This window comes from Perissodus microlepis, chromosome 13 (genome assembly GCF_051167445.1).
Source record: "Perissodus microlepis isolate ML-2025 ecotype Zambia chromosome 13, ASM5116744v1, whole genome shotgun sequence".
Classification (NCBI taxonomy): Eukaryota; Metazoa; Chordata; class Actinopteri; order Cichliformes; family Cichlidae; genus Perissodus; species Perissodus microlepis.
Genome location: NC_140473.1, coordinates 22655505 through 22672104, shown reverse-complemented (window position 1 = coordinate 22672104; position 16600 = coordinate 22655505). Strand labels below are relative to the sequence as shown.

The window sequence follows — 16600 nt, the reverse complement described above, 5'->3', positions numbered from 1 at the left end:
ATTCAGCAGCAGTCTTACCCAATCCAAGCCACATCCTATTCCTGTATACGTTAACACAGTCTATACAACACATGCACACACACACATACATACATCTTGCAATAATCAGCTCAATTAGAGGAGGTCGTGGTGGAGAGTGGCTGAGGTGAGCAGTGGGAGGCTGTGAAAATAGGGGGTTGGCTATTAGGAGAAATATGATCTCTATTCATCAGCAGCTGTAATAATTACCATTTCAGAAACAGATCCTTCTGATCAAACTGATCCCTGGAAACAAGTGGTTTACAAACACTGTCAAGAGCCAGACATCGGACCCCTGTCACTGCCAATATATAGACACAGATCTGACCTGGCCAATCCCACTGCGATGAAGATACTTTGTATATGCAGTCATATTGTCAGTGCTTGTTTAACTCTACTCTGATTTGACTATGGACATTTCTAATCGTTAACCTATCAAATGCTCAGCGAATGAGATGTAACAGGCATTTTAAAAAATAACAAATATCAGTGTGAGCAGGAGCATGTCAAAAACACAAGTGGGACAGTTAGATTATCTGAAAGAATTTTATGTCAAAGATCTGATACCATGCAAACTTATTTTGACAGAGATGGGAAATTAGACTGAATACCTGTAAGAAGGTATGATCATATGAGAGTAACACAAAGACTTATGATAAACAACTGAACAGGTGCTCACATGTAGCCTCAGACCTTATTCTCGTTAAATCTTCAGTGCTGAAGTTTAAGCTGAGATCAAGACATTTGAGCAAAAAAAAAAAAAAAAAAAAAAGCGAGAGAAAGAGAAAATAAAAAGAGTTCAGTAGGGAGCATCATCAGTCTGTAAGGACAAACGAACAAATTATTTAGCCTCATCACAAACATTTGAGTGTACAGAGTAACTTATTTGGATTGCTGCCGGTGTAATCGCAGCAGCACATTCGCCACTGAGAGAACCTCGATAATCAAACTCGATTACGGGGCATTTGGGTGTTTGCGTTAGATGAGTTGAGATGATAAGCTTTATCTGAAATCGGTTTAAAATTTCATATCAGTCAAATTTTGTTTCCAGGCCTCACAATGATTTTTATTAATAGTCTGAATTAAAAGTGCAAGCGCAGGGTGAAGTTTAAAAAATATATATAAATATAATTATAATTTAAATATAATATATGTAAACTATTATTATTATTATTATTATTATTATTATTATTATTATTAGTATTATTATTATTATTATAAGTTATAAGTTTAAATTTCCCTTTTAATTTTCTCACTATCCAGGCGAGCCAGGTCGGTGCCGGTCCCCTGACGATTACCGTCAGTCAGCCTAATGCCGTAATACTCTGAGAACTGGGCTTCAGGCGAAACCAAAGTCAATTTATTAAACTGAGGGAGGACACAGGGCGGAAACAGGAATGAGGTTTCTCTTACAGGAGCCTTCGTCTGTGGTGATGAACCAATTTCACAATTACACTATTAATTTAATAATTTATTAATTTAATTTTTAAAAAAGAAAAAAACACAGAAAAACAGCAGCGACTGCGATGCCTCACTGCCTTAGCGAGAAATATTGACAATGGATTGGATGGATGGTGGACTGTGGATTGGGTAACTTACTTAAATGAATGACAATACCACTTTAATTTTACATGCCTGAGATTTGAGGTGGCTGCTGTAATTTATTTGCAACCTTTCCAAAATTCTAAAATTCAAGTAGGCCTATGACAAAACTGCTCCTATTAAATCATGTTAACAACAACAACATATAATAATAATAATAATAATAATAATAATAATAATAATAATAATAATAATGTACACTTCATACCATTATTTTACAGCCGTCAGCACCTCATTTCTTTCTGGAATCTCTCCGAGCTTTTTAGTTCTGCACTGATAATATATGATGAGGACATGATGATGATGATGATGGTGTGTGTGTGTGTGTGTGTGTGTGTGTGTGTGTGTGTGTGTGTGTGTGCGTGTGTGTGTGTGTGTGTGTGTGTGTGTGTGTGAGAAGTGATGTGACACCGAGTGTGGGTGTACCTGACAATCGTATCTCTAATGAAGCGGTCCCATGGTGAGGCGATAGAAATCTACCAACTGGTCAATCTTTGGTTCAGCAGTCAGTAACACGCACGCATGCCCTCGTGTACCTGAGTCCAACTACAAACCTGAGTTTTAGCGCACATCGGGCTGCTCCCGGTTTCTTTTAGGTCGTCCTATAATTTCAGCAAGTACCTCACATCACTCACTTCTCCTCAGTTAACTATAAAACCTCCTCTCCTTTTACCCTTAAACACCTTTCACATAAGCTCCCCTCCTTACAGCCATACTCTCAAAAAAATGTAATCGTCATATTAAAATGATTACTTAGGTCTTGTCTTCAGATCTCATATGTCAGTCCTTGAGATAATTTACTCGCTGATGCGCTAAACCTCGTGAGTCAGATGACAGAAATACGGACGAAAATATTTGTCTCACCGGTGTGCTGATTGAAGCCGTTTTTCTTCTTCGGTGTCGCCTGCCAGACTTTCCTTCTTCTCCGCTCTTTGTCCCGCACACTCCACTGCGCACACGACCACCTTATTTCCCCATGAAGCGGCTGCACACCTTGAGGTTGTTTGCCAATCTGTGCGCTCCTGCAGCTGCTTCCTCGCCACTCATTTAGATATTCATAATCTTTGTCATCACATGCATAATCCTCTTCAGCTCAACACATACTTCGCAAAACAATTATAAGATTTCTTTAGTTGCTATTAATATAGAAATGTCATGTTTATTTAGGTCTAAAACTGATACGACGTATTTGAGAGTATGACTAGACAAAGTCTGCTTGTAAAACAAGTAACTTTTTAAACTTTATTCTAACGTCTTTTTGTTATTTTAAATACCTCTCTATAGAATACCGGTTTGTGAATATTATAATTAACAAATCGGGTGATGGTTCACTGCACTCCCACATCAGCACCTTAGAGTTTAAGTGTCGTTTCAATCCTCGGGAGCAGAAATAGTCTGACTCACTTTTGGTCATATTTATATTTTTTCGTTTACTAGAAGAAAAATATACTTTATAAAGAAGTGGCAGCATTTTTTTTTTCAAACCCGTCTAACAATCTGTCACTTGTTGACAGTTATTTCACGTCTTTGGAATAATGAAGACACTAACTTTAAAGTTCCAAGCATTAAGGAGATCTTGATTGATTTGTGAGAGCTGCCAGGGACATGAAGACAAACTGCAGCAGGCTCCGTGCACTCTGGCGCCATCCTTCCCCGGGCTGTGGGATCAACGCCGCTCTTCTCATCCACGCTCCTCACAGCTTTACGCTCTTTGGCTGCCTGAGGTGTCTGTCAACGTGAAGGGGAAGAAAAAAGTGTTTTAGAAGGAAAAATCTGAGCATTTCTTCTATTGGTAGGCGGGCTGGTCGTGAAGGGAACAATCAGGTTGATTTTGCCAGGGAGCCACCTCAAAGCATATCGGGTTACTTTGAGTGACAGCGTAACCATGGCAAATAATTTGACTAAGGCTATTGTCTTATCCTCACCATCCGTGGGTCAGATAACCGACCAATCAGAGTTCATATAATCGCTTGTCTTGCCAGCTTAGAATAATATTATTAAAACGAGCCAGCGAGCCCGGTCTCCGGGAGTAGTTTATGTTGAAACGGCATAGAAAAGGTGGAGGACGGTGGAAGGAGTAGCAACTTTCTTTCTTAGCAACTTTATGGAGAATAGTCGCCTGGGGTTTCGCATGGCTGAACGGACTTGAGCTTATTCCATAATACGCAGTTGGACTTTGCCTAACCTTGGGCACTTTTACGTTTTAGGTAACTCTTTTGGGGATTTTTTGCTGCTTATGGACTTAATGCGTTTTGATTTAATGAGACACTGAGAGGAGAGACGTGGAAGTAAGGTACAATATAATCTGTATTGGTTTACTTGTCGCCATGTCCATGCTTCCGACGTTTGGTTTTACGCAAGAGCAAGTGGCTTGTGTCTGCGAAGTCCTCCAGCAAGGGGGGAACATCGAGCGTCTTGGGCGCTTTCTGTGGTCCCTCCCGGCGTGCGAGCACCTCCACAAAAATGAGAGTGTTCTCAAAGCGAAAGCCGTAGTTGCTTTTCATCGGGGGAACTTCCGAGAGCTCTACAAGATCCTGGAGAGCCACCAGTTTTCGCCGCACAACCACCCGAAGCTGCAACAGCTGTGGCTCAAAGCGCACTACATCGAGGCAGAGAAGCTGAGAGGCCGTCCGCTCGGCGCCGTAGGGAAGTACCGCGTCCGGAGAAAGTTCCCGCTGCCCCGCTCTATCTGGGACGGAGAGGAGACGAGCTATTGCTTCAAAGAGAAGAGCAGGAGTATCCTCCGAGAGTGGTACACCCACAACCCTTATCCATCCCCACGGGAGAAAAGAGAGCTGGCCGAGGCCACGGGACTCACGACCACGCAAGTCAGCAACTGGTTCAAAAACCGACGGCAGAGAGATCGAGCGGCTGAGGCAAAGGAAAGGTAGGAGTATATTTACTTCTTAAAACAGACGCTAATCTCAGATTAGATTATCTTATTTTTTTTATCATTGTCACATCAAGCAAAACATAGGAGGTAGTTCCAAACTGTTGCTGAGTCACGGACTGCCACTGCTGACTCTGTACGCAAAAATAAATTTCTGACCTACATCTGGAAATTTATTTAACTTCGATAGCATGGACATAGTCTCAGATCTTATTCAATCGCCACAAACTAAAGTTGCACTGTGTGTATTTCTGTGATAACTGTATAAGCCCCTATTAAAAGTTGAAACGCACGAAATGAAAGACGTGTTGTCAGGTAAATTACAAGGTTATAAAAGTTGCTTTTACCCCACTTTTATGTTTTAGTAACCACACTGATTATAACATGAAACTTGACTTTCACGTTAAGATCAGAGAAGAAATATATGCAGACTACTGTGAATCACAGACACTGGATGAACACATGGTATATGCAAGGAAACATATCAGAACACGTATGAAAGATGTTTTGCGGTGTAATTGATGTGGCTTGTTGTCTGGCCTTCATATCAGCCAGGCTGACATTTCATTATGAGTCGTTTGCACATTTCAGAGTTTGGAAATTATACAGTCAGGCATGTAGAGAGGTGTGGGAGATGTGTTTTTGTCAGGTGTTCACTGGGTCGGTGTCTTCTTTCACCCCCTGGCCACTAATTCGGGCTGAAAGCTCCACGTAAATCATGTCTTCCCACTGAGAAAATCCTCACAGCAAACCTATGAACTATGCCATACGCAGTACGCACGCGTTTCAGAATGATTAGGCCTGTCATTTATTTAGAGCTGTGGACAAGCTCTCCTCGAGTGGCCGAGGACTTGCTCAGGTTGAGCTTCTCCACAGCTCACTATGGTTAAATTAACTTGCTCTAAAAGTTTCATGCAAGTTCAGTAGTCAGATGGATTTATTATCTTCCAGTCACTCTCTACTACTGATATTTAACATAGCGCTTCTGTAGTGAATTGAGCCTCTAATTATTTTTGCTGGCTAAGTGATTGCATCTGGGCACACGTGCCTCAACGTATTCTCGTGTGAACATTAATAAATAACCAGACTAAGAAGTGATACATTAATGAGATTATTATGGCTGTTGTAAAAGTGTCACAACCCAATAAATATTCTAGTAAGCACAACAGAATTGTGTGTGCCACTTTAATTCAAGTGTGTATTCATGTTCATATTTGTTCATATGTTTTACATCGAGATATGAAAATTTCAGTTAACCTAAATCTGCCTGGTTATTATGCACTTTTTCGCAGATGTGTTGTAATTCCGCATTTGTACCAAACTGACGTGTGACTTTGGTTTCTGTTCGCAGAGAAAACAACGAGAACTCCAACGGCAACAGTCACAACCCATTGACTTCTTCTATTAATGGAAATAAAACTATTTTGGGGAGCTCGGACGACGATAAAACACCTTCTGGGACTCCGGATCATACGTCTCCGAGTCCGGCTCAGCTCCTCGGCGCAAACCCCGGTTTACCGTCCCTGCATGGCCTTGCGCCCCCGCCGGGACCCAGCGCAATCCCGGTACCCAGCGGCCCAGACTCGATGCACCATCACCACTCATTGCATCATGACACCATACTGAACCCTATGTCTTCTAATCTAGTGGACCTCGGCTCTTAAAAGCCGTCACTGAAGGGAGACGGAGAGCGCCATTCTTTGGGGAAAATAATTTACGAGGTGGTGTGAGTTAAGCTTCAAGCACTTGCGGCACGGTGCAAGGCAGACAGACTGGAACACTGCGAAAACAGCCACCGTAACAAATCATTTAGTCTCATATTCAACCTTTAAAATCTTTTTCAACAAGTGGAGAGAGGAAAACCTGCCAGTGAGCGCAACACCTCCTCTTATCCCCAAACTGAACGAGCCCTTGTTTCGGGGATTTTCTAGAATCAAGAGTTCAGAGCAGAGCACTTAAGAACTTTCCAAATATACTTAAACAGGACCCTACCGAACTTTTTCCCCCCGTTAATTCGCTTGAGGAAAATATAATTTGGAAAAAGTAAGTAAAAGTAGTAGTTTTTTTTTTTTTTTTTGAGATGGCTTGTTTTGCTGCAGGGCTGGGGATAAAAAATTGATAAAAAGAAAGAACAGAAGAAAAGAAGGAAGGAAGAAAGAAAACTTTACCGGAATGTAAAAACGTAATATGTTATATTGTTGAAAACAATAACAATAAAGTGTCTTAATTCTTGTTACTATTAGCCTACAGTTGTTATTTTAGGGGTTTAGATTAACCTTTATCACCAGACTCTATGGGCACAAAGTTAAGGGTACCCATCGCCTTTCTGTTTACATGGGGTTTTTAAAGAGAGCCATAAACGGTTATTTTTGTTTGTTTGTTTGTTTGTTTGGGGGAGGGTGGGCTGATGGAGTATACCAGTTAAACGTGTCTCATAGGGGCCGTGATAAGATAAAATATTCTAACCCCTTGATATTATTGTTATAATTATTTGCATTTTAATTTGGGGAGAGACTGCATGTAAACTCTGCGATAAATGATGAAACATAAAACGATTCACCTATAGTTTCATATACCCTTTACAATAAAAAAAGAAACACGTGGAATAAAGTCGAGAATTTCTTTGATTCTGAATGATTCTTGACATTTTCTTGGCATTTTTTTTGTCTCTTGTCACCTCCTTATAATATTATAAAACCATATAAGCTGGAGGACAAAATATATGAAACATTTTTTAGAGAATCTGCAGGTAAACGTCGATATTTACAGTGTTACAGAAATATTGCTTGAACGATAGTATTTAGGATTTATGATAATTTGTAGTTTCAGTTGAGGATACTTAGATATTTTTCCCTTCAGCTCATTTATGTAATTTTAAATGCAGAACAACGCACAAACCATGTATTCAGCCTTATTTCCTCTGGCTTTTTAAATGTGCTCTGAGCCACCACTTCCCAACGTTAGGAAAATACATGATCAGATAGCATTACTGAAAATCAAAAGCTGTTAGCCTCTGACACATATATCTCCTGCAAGAAAGGGGATATTGTGTTCTATGTGTGGGCAGACTGTCGGGTCGATGTCCCGGGATTATCTCTCTTCTAATCATAAACGCTGCGAGGGAACCTTAAAGGGGGGAAATGCAAAGCGGCATCTGTTGCTTCCCACGGTTGCAGTTTTAAAAAACAGACAGACAGATAGATAGATAGATAGATAGATAGATAGATAGATAGATAGATAGATAGATAGGTTTTTCAATTTTAAGGACATGAGGTCAAAGTTCATCCAAGTGATTATTGCCGATTTTTTGTTTCATAAGAAAAGCTCCACGCGCAGTCCAATGTTTTGTAAAAACATCACTCGAAGCATGTGGCATGTGGCCATGGTAGGCAAAGCTGGGCGAAATTTAGACGTGCTTCTCCAACTGGGAACCCTGACGTTCGAGTGATGACACCTTATCTTTCCGCGCTCAGTCCGGGAGAACAAAAGTACCGTAGTGTTTGGAGTAGGAAAAAAACAGAACTGGAAACGACCGCTGAAAGAAGACACTTTGTTTGAACAGCTTCAGCCGCGCAACACCTCCAGCCTCCCTCCCGCCCCCTCCTTCCCTCTGCTGCCTGATCAGTTCGTGCAGAATAAACCTAAAAAAACATCTTTTCTGCCTTTCATATTTCCATCATAAGGCTTTAGTACCTCCCCTATTTCAGGTTTCGACAGGCCGGCGTGTGCTCGGTGTATTTTCCGGTGTCTTCTGTATCTTCATATCAGAATATAACAGTAGCTTATAGTTTCATAATTTTCTTACATATTTCGTGTTTATATTGATAAATGTTACACATTATGCCTGATATACTATAATATTATGTTACAATATTACTCGCATTTTAAAAACAACACACGATGCCAGCATATAGTTCATAGTTAAGTGGGTGTTTTGGTTCACATGTTAATGGGTTGCAAACATTTTTTTTATATTTGAAACAAGGGCGAAACGCTCTTTTATTCGTTAATAAGTTATCCTGTAGACCCAGGTGGCTCTAATGGGAGTGCAAATATGAGAAGTGCTCTCAGAGAGTGCGCGAACTGTCTGTAAATGTGAAATATCGGTCACAGCTTCCTGCGCCTGAAGGTCAATTACATATTCAACACAAAGCCCACAGGTTGTAATTAACAAGGATTTAAGTACACATGGGTCTATTCACAACAAGCCCAAAACAGCGGCTTTTGAGGAGACATAACACTGAATGTTTGGCCTTTCACCAAACCAACCCTACAACCCTACAAAGAGCTGTGATTTTCGTCTCCTCGTTCTTTCACTCTCTTGTTTCCCATAAGGCTTGAAATGTGAACTTGAACTGGTATTATGAGTGCGCCATGTGTGCCCGGGAAGTGGAGGCTATTAATTATTTTTTTTTGTTTGGATGGTTTTTTTTTTTTTTTAACAGAAGATGAAAAATCTGCCAGCATTGAAGAAAACGCCTAACGAGGCGCACTGACGTGATTCTGCTAGGCTGCCTTATGGGGGTAAAGACCCACCAAAGCAACAGATGAGGGAGGAAAAACTGTTCGACAGATGTATCTTGTCCTGGTTTCTTCATCTGTAGGGTATTTAATCGCCTGTCAATTCACCATGTAAACAACGCCGTAAAATAGAAGCGAATGCCACTTTGCCCCAAGACCAAAATCCTGAAACAATCAGGAGAGAATGCTGAGTCCTGGCCTCGTAAAGATCACATCCATGCAATTTCACAGCAAAAGGCATGTACTAAGCAGAGCTGTTCTGACCTGAGATCAGTTTTAGCTGTTATTATTGCATCTCCGCACTGTCATTAGCGCAAAAGGCATTTTACACACGCGTTTTGCCCGATTTAGTGAATGGTAGGGTTCACTAAATTCATTCTGTTTGGTTTTCTCGATTAAAACAAGAAGCAAAAAACAGAAAAGCCAAAATACGGACTCTTTGGTGTTAAAAACCACAGACTTTGTATTAAACATTAAATACTTAGTAGCGATTATTTATTTATTATAACCATTGTTTATATGTTTATATATTTTTGGACTCTGTTCCACAACTTTCACTAACTGTGCGATATAAAACAGCACTGATTTTTTTTTCTTCAATTTTCGAATGAAACAGTCTGATTTGAAAGTTTCTCGGCTGTTAAACTAAAATTGAAAAAGTTATTTTCTCTTTTTAAAAATTGATTTATCAGCTCTGTATTCGAGCCGTCCTTTACTCATAATATCACAAAAACAAGTAACGGCGCAAAAAACAACGCGTTACCCTATTAATCAATAAGCACTGATTGTTATTGATGCTGTCACACTCTTTAAAGTATTTTTATGTTTATCTATTATTTTATAGCGCAGATTAGGAGGATACATTTCCATTACATTTTCAGCAATCTGAGAAGAAGCGCTGTCGTCATTTAGGACTTTGAGTGACGATTTCTTTCAAAATTCATCATCGACTGAGATTTTGTAATGAAATATCCTTCAGATAAACACGCGATAAAGATGTTCTGCTCGTGTATTAGCAAACTATTGAGAAGATAAAACCGCTGAATTATTATTGTATGAGTTATAATTAAATACTGCAAAAATGTATTTTGTTACTATAAAAAACAACAGAAGCTTTAAGATTTAGATTTTTGTTCTGCATTTCTGTCTCTTCTCTGTGGATGAGTTAATCAAACCTATTTAATCCACATACTTCACCAAATATAAATATAAAAGGTTTCTTTCAATACACATTTAATCCGGAACCTTTTGTTAAGTGATGTTAACACACTTAATAGAAATGTCAGCTACAGAAACGGTGGTTATAATGTGACACGTTATTGGCCCCAGTGGGGAAATTCTCTTTTCACTTAGACCCCCTTCAGGGAGGTCAGAGGTCAAACTTTTATGGCAGCGGCTTCAGAGCTGGAAGGGATTCACTGTTGTTGCTCAAGGAAACTTCAGCAGAGCAGATAGGCTTAGACTCAGGTCCTCTGAGTCACGAGCACTTTTAAAATGACCCTCAAAAAAATTACGGACAAAATGTGCAGCAAATGATGACTCTTTGATTTTGTTGACAATTTGAAAGGTTTTGTGTGGCTATGAGGAAGACAAAATACAGAACTAATATATTGAAACAAAGGATCGCATTAATGTAACCAGTTAATAATTCACCCCACTTGTTGACTGCAACGGTTGGTAGCTGTCCTAACAAGTGTGTTAGACAGCTGGGTTTTACATTACTGATACACTGCCACTGTAATGTGGAGTCTAAATCAGACAGCAGAAAGAAATATCAATTGCATACACAATTACATCTTTCTTCTAATATGCACAGAAAGAAGAAAAAAAAAGTTAAATCTTTATTTAAGCATCCATATGTTTTGAATGAAGTCATAATCATTAAAAGTTATTATTACATTTTGCATACAGGTCTGAATTCTTTTCAGGGTCTAGTCTTTTTGATTGAGTTTAGTATATATATTTTTAGTAGATACATAGTGTACACCATATGGTTCACATCTAACAAGTAAATGATCCCTTTATTGATCCTGAGGAGACACAAATCCCTCGGTGGTCACATCAGGAAGGACATCCTAAGTAAAAATCTGTCAAATAAAATATACTGCACTACCTGCTGAGGTGGCTCTTTCTGAATAGGACAAGAGCCGAAAGTAACTTTACTGGATCTAAATTGTCAGACTCAGTTAATAGTTAGAGAAGAGGACATACTCTTCCCTCTCTTCTTGTTATAGTTGACATCAGACTGTTCATCAGTGCACACAAAAGAGTCACGTGGAATGGGAAGAACATATTTCAGAATGAAATTCCTCTTTCATAATCTGAAAACCACCATTAAAAAATGAATGCAAACATGTGTCACTGTCAGGAAGAGGAGAAGCTGGGAAAAAAAGAAAAATAGAAACATTATCCTTCACCTTTGATAAGTTTTACCAAACGATTTTGTGTTTTTAAGTATAAATATAATGCATGGCCTGAATATTATTTGTATGCATTTAAAAATGATATGGATGTCAACATAAATCATTCCCAAAGAAATCTTTGTTATTTTATGAAAATATTTTTAAATTGCGTAACTGGTATTATATTTAAAATAAATCTCCAATGTTTTATGAATGAGGGAAGTTTTGGCCTTCTTTTAACTATAACATTGATATTGATAGAATCTGAGATACTTACTGGCATAAATTTTTTTTTAGAATACTTGCCCAGGTCGGACACAGAGATTAAAGTTCATCGTCAGTGTGGTGGTGGTTTGTATAAAAACGTCCTCCTTCTTCATTCCTTACCCAAAATAAACATGGCTAGTTGCAACAAAATCAAAATGCAAAGATTCTAACTATTTCTGATGTTGGTAATGATTAATATGTAGGAGCATTTACGAAAAAAAAATGCAATACATATTTGGGATTATAATTAGTTTGGCTGAATAAATTATTTTGTGTTGTGAAACTATCTATAACTTCTAAAATACTGAAAAGCATATTTGGACTTTGGAATAAATGCTGAATACTGAATAAATACTAGTAAAAAACCCCATCAACATTGATAGAGTGAGACCATTTGATATACTTTGTTTTAGAATGCATCTTTATGTTTTGTTTAGCTATTTTTCTCTTTTAGTTTACAGCACTTTGAGCTTAATCGCAGTGTTAACATTATTGATGAACCCATTGATTTCACCTTCTCCTCAGCCATTATGCATTTTTGGTGTATCAGGTGTGTCCCATAAAACAGGATAAAACTGTAGGGGGTCTGGGGAGTGAGGAGGAGGAGGGGGACGGCGGGGTGCGCGGTGTAGAGTTACGGTCAAAAACGAGAAAGAGAGAGACATGGCGAGGGGAGTACGAGCATTAATGCACTCCCTGTGTGCTGGACGCGTACTGTTACAAAACACACGCTCTCACACACACATAAGCACACTGCGGGTGCCTTTTGCTCAAGTAAAAGGTCACCTGGCAGACCAAGTCCTGACTTCCATCCTGAGACCTGAGACAAGGAGAGGCATATCAGGAAATAAAGTTTGGTTAGAGTAAACCACTACACTTTTTCACTTCAGTAACACACAATTAAACGGTACAAAGTGAAAACAGGAACACTATACCTTAAATCCCCTTTTCAGCACTTCCAAAAGATATACAGTACAATGGGTTTTAAAGCACTACAGGATTCCTGTTTTATGTAGATTTCTAAGAAAGCATAAGGGCAATATTTCACTATGTTGTTGATTATTTTGTTGATTATTGTGCAATTACACACGAGTCACCACTAATGCATTAAGTAATATGTCATAAACCAGTTATGCACAGAGGACATGATTTAAAGAGTTGGTTTGAAAACTAAAATAACTTATTTTAGGAGGTTTCAGTCTCTTTGTTTCACTGAGACAGAGGAAACGGTTGTAGTACTAATGTATATGAGTGTGTACACTACACGGTTAAAGAAGGCTCACCTGGGCTTTTTGCCCCTACTGTAAATTCCAAGATAGAGGACAGACACAGGCTATTCTGATCGCATTAGGTTCACTCCGATAGCTTTTCCAGCTATTGTCACTTGACACCATTCCATTAAATCTGTCCAGCTAAAAGATTAACAGCACCATTCTTTATGCTTTCACTGGGTGTTCACTCTGAACGCCAAAGGGCAGGTTAAATCATGCACAAGATTTTCATAGTGTGCTGTGTTTTACGTTCAGCCTATCTAGCCTTTTTACTTGATGTTATATCAGCTAGCAGTGCATGGTGACACAGATAAATTATAGTAAAACAAGTTCATTAATCACAGCCCAGCTTTTCTGTTTTGTTAGTCGTAACCAGCTTGTATTATGATCAAACCTGTGTGTGTCTTTTTTAGTCCAGTAATAATTAAATGGTACTTTTATTCATTATTCATTTAAATTTAAAATACATTTACATTTGTGAGATGAGAACTTCTGTGGGTAGATGCAGGCTATACTGCCAAGTCCATTAGTACACTCTGATTTTAGATAGCCTTTCTTATCATTATGATGCACATGATCACTAAATTTTAATTGTACAAAGTTGAAGACTTTCTTATACATTGCTTTGTTTACTTTATGTAACTGTTATGAATGGCCAAGACATCAGTATAGGACAAATTCTGCTTATTATTCTAGTGTATTCGGTCTCATCTGACAGCTAACCGTAAGACAACTGCCATACTGAGAGAACTTTGTATCAACTTAAATAAATGATCTGACTTCAGTAGCTTTGAACTTTACCAGCATGAATGTGGGTTGCACATGTCATAATGTGACAAGATAGTCTGGCACTCTCTCCAATTTTTAAAAGTAAAAATTATTGTTAGTTTTCTTTTTGTTGGTGTATTTTAACTGAATTTTGTACATTGCCCAATTTGCTGTAATTTGAATCATGTTTTCCTGAATATTGCACAGAAAAGGATGACAACTAACACAAAAACGAGTGAGTGAAAGAAGTGAAGATGGGTCTTGACACGGGAACAATGTTATGCTTTGTTCAAAAAACTATTTGTTGCTTTAAGGGATTAAAGGTTGTGCAACTTATTCATATCCTGCTCAGAGTCTGTCTGTTCCAAGTCAGGAGCAGGAACTTCCTTCTAATTTCGATCAGTCAGTATTAGTGTTGATTGTGCACACTAGACCTGTATGTCTAAGTGTGTACAGTGCAGGTTTGTCTGTTTCCAAAGAAACACAGTAACGGGTTCAACCTGCCAGACTGTTGACTCACCTTACAGTATGCATGAACATGCTTTGATGATGGCACTGTGCAGAAATATGAAGGAACTTGTCAGAAACTGCTAAAAACAATTTGCATATGAGTAATGGTGCACAGTACATTATAGCATGTAATTTGCAGGTTATAGTTTTAATATTAGTTTAACGATTACACTGTGGCTACTTTCCGTGCTCTTACTTCATATCATTTCTGTAAATGTAACCACAAACTTAAGCATGGTTACAAAGAAAAGAGAAACAAGAAAAAACAAAAGACGGCTTGTTGCTTCTAATATGCTTTCCATGCACCAGAGAAGGAGAGCTTCTCAAAGTTTCACTAAAACACTCATTGCCACGGATTCACTCAACTCAGTACTGTGCAGAGTTGTCGGAAGAGTAACAAAACCTCAGAACAGAAGTGATGAAGGGTAACTATTTGGCTCTCTTCAAAATTTAGGGGAAACGACTGGAGCAAAAGGCCTGGAAATCATGACCGCTGCTGCCACCTAGCGATCAGTATGTGTAACAGCATACTGATCAACATAATAGACCATAAAACCAGTGCGCAACCTGGATACTCCAGCAGATGGGCTGAAGCGCAATAAGCAGGTAAAAGCATAACAGCAAAATGAGGAGTACTGGGTACTCCTAGCAAAGTATAAAAATAAATAATAATAGATATTAATAATAACTAACAGTTAGGTGAAAACTGTGAAAACAATGACACGTCTTCATCAAGGTCGACAGGTGAAATCATTCATCCACCCATCTGTGTTTGCACAGACTAGGAAAAGTAAGTATCGTTTGCCCTATTTTGCATAACTGTCAAACACACAGGAAACCAAAAGTTGCATGAGCAAACATTAAGACAAACATGATTAAGACAGCATGAATGACCAACAGTGGTTTTACAATGATACCTGCAGTTAACTACACATTTCAATAATATGTTTGTTTGTTTTTTTACTAAGCCTATTTATTTGTGGCTATATTGAACTTTTTTAAAATATATTTTCAAGCATGCTATGCAGCTAAATATGTAACTAGAGCCCAAGTATGACGTTTACTTTTAGGTTAAGTTAAACAGATTGAGCTCATGGGCGTGGTGTCTTACTGCTGAACAGAGATACACTGTTTTGTGATAACTTAGAGTTATTTTGAAACATGGGCAATGTAATTGTAAGGGGTGATGCTTCACAATGACAGGCACATTTTAACTGGTAGAACAATGGTTTTCAAACCCACATGTCTGTACAAAAAACGGAGGAAGACATAGAACTACAGCTTTCTGATTCTCTATCTAGCCTTCCCCTTGTTTCTCATCTCTCCACTCTCTTCCCCATCTGCCCAGTTCTTCCTAATAACTTACACTAGACTGGTCCCCGAGCTGTGGACTCATCTTGTTGTGATTTTTTTCCCTCACCCACAGCAGTGGCAGCTGCTTGAAGTCGTTTTTGCTTTGTTGCCGTTAACTTGCTGCTTGATTAGCTCCTCCGCTGCACATCAAACGTCCCTGGGTTTCAGCCAAAGCAATTTTGTAGTGCGAAATGCAGAAAACATGCCACGGGTATAATTTCACTACACAATAAGAGGTAGACATAGATGGGGGGTATGTGTCAGTGACCTTAAAGCTTCTGTATACATCATTTGTAATTTATTGCACACTTGACTTGACACACACACACGTGTAACTACTGGAATGGATCTGGAAGCCATGAATGCCATTAGCAGCTTGAATAGACCGCAAGAAATGCTGCATGTGCTTTAAAGTAAATGCATAAAGTTCGATGGTGGAAAGCTTTACATGTGATGCATTTTTAGTGAAAGTATGCTGGATCATTTAATACCTTTTGTTTCCATCCCATGGTTTATCTACAATTGTCATCTCATGAATAAAAGGAGCTCATGATGACACCTTGTGGTTAAAGTTGGCATCTTGTAGCAATTCATTTTCTGCATAATGACTCATATCCATACAACAGCTAATCTGGAGCATCTCATTCCTATCTTATTCCCACAGGTCCATTTAAAGCCAAACCAGGAAAGGGAAACAGGACATCCTACTGTAGATATTACCATGTGATTACATGATACATGGATACCAATTAACAATTGCAGCAACGGCCATAAACTTTGGCTTTATGAGGTCACAAACTGACTCTAATATTGCTATTTGCAAAATATATTGATTGAACCCATCCGGCCAATACATTAACGGTTCCATGGCAATTTGATCTTAAGATTAAAAAAAATACACTTCCACTTCCTTACACGCAACCAAAGGAAAGAACAGTTTATGTGACAAAATCAACATATAACACTTTAAATGTTTTCGGAAGTATTTTTCCCGTTTG

At 38.7% G+C, this 16600-nt stretch overlaps 1 protein-coding gene across 1 annotated transcript; it reads left to right on the top strand.

Moving 5' to 3' along the window:
* The first annotated feature begins 3439 nt into the window (after positions 1 to 3439).
* Positions 3440 to 7120, top strand: six2a (SIX homeobox 2a). The gene is made up of 2 exons (XM_084949404.1): positions 3440 to 4507; positions 5862 to 7120. The coding sequence occupies exons 1-2, from the start codon at positions 3948 to 3950 to the stop codon at positions 6172 to 6174; spliced, it is 873 nt and encodes a 290-aa protein (XP_084805530.1). The 5' UTR covers positions 3440 to 3947; the 3' UTR covers positions 6175 to 7120.
* The last annotated feature ends 9480 nt before the right edge of the window (positions 7121 to 16600 follow it).

Excerpts from the sequence above, each read along its gene's own strand:
- six2a (XM_084949404.1), top strand. The coding sequence starts at position 3,948 with ATGTCCATGCTTCCGACGTTTGGTTTTACGCAAGAGCAAGTGGCTTGT. Across the intron at positions 4,508-5,861 it reads GCGGCTGAGGCAAAGGAAAG|AGAAAACAACGAGAACTCCA; the intron begins GTAGGAGTATAT and ends TTCTGTTCGCAG.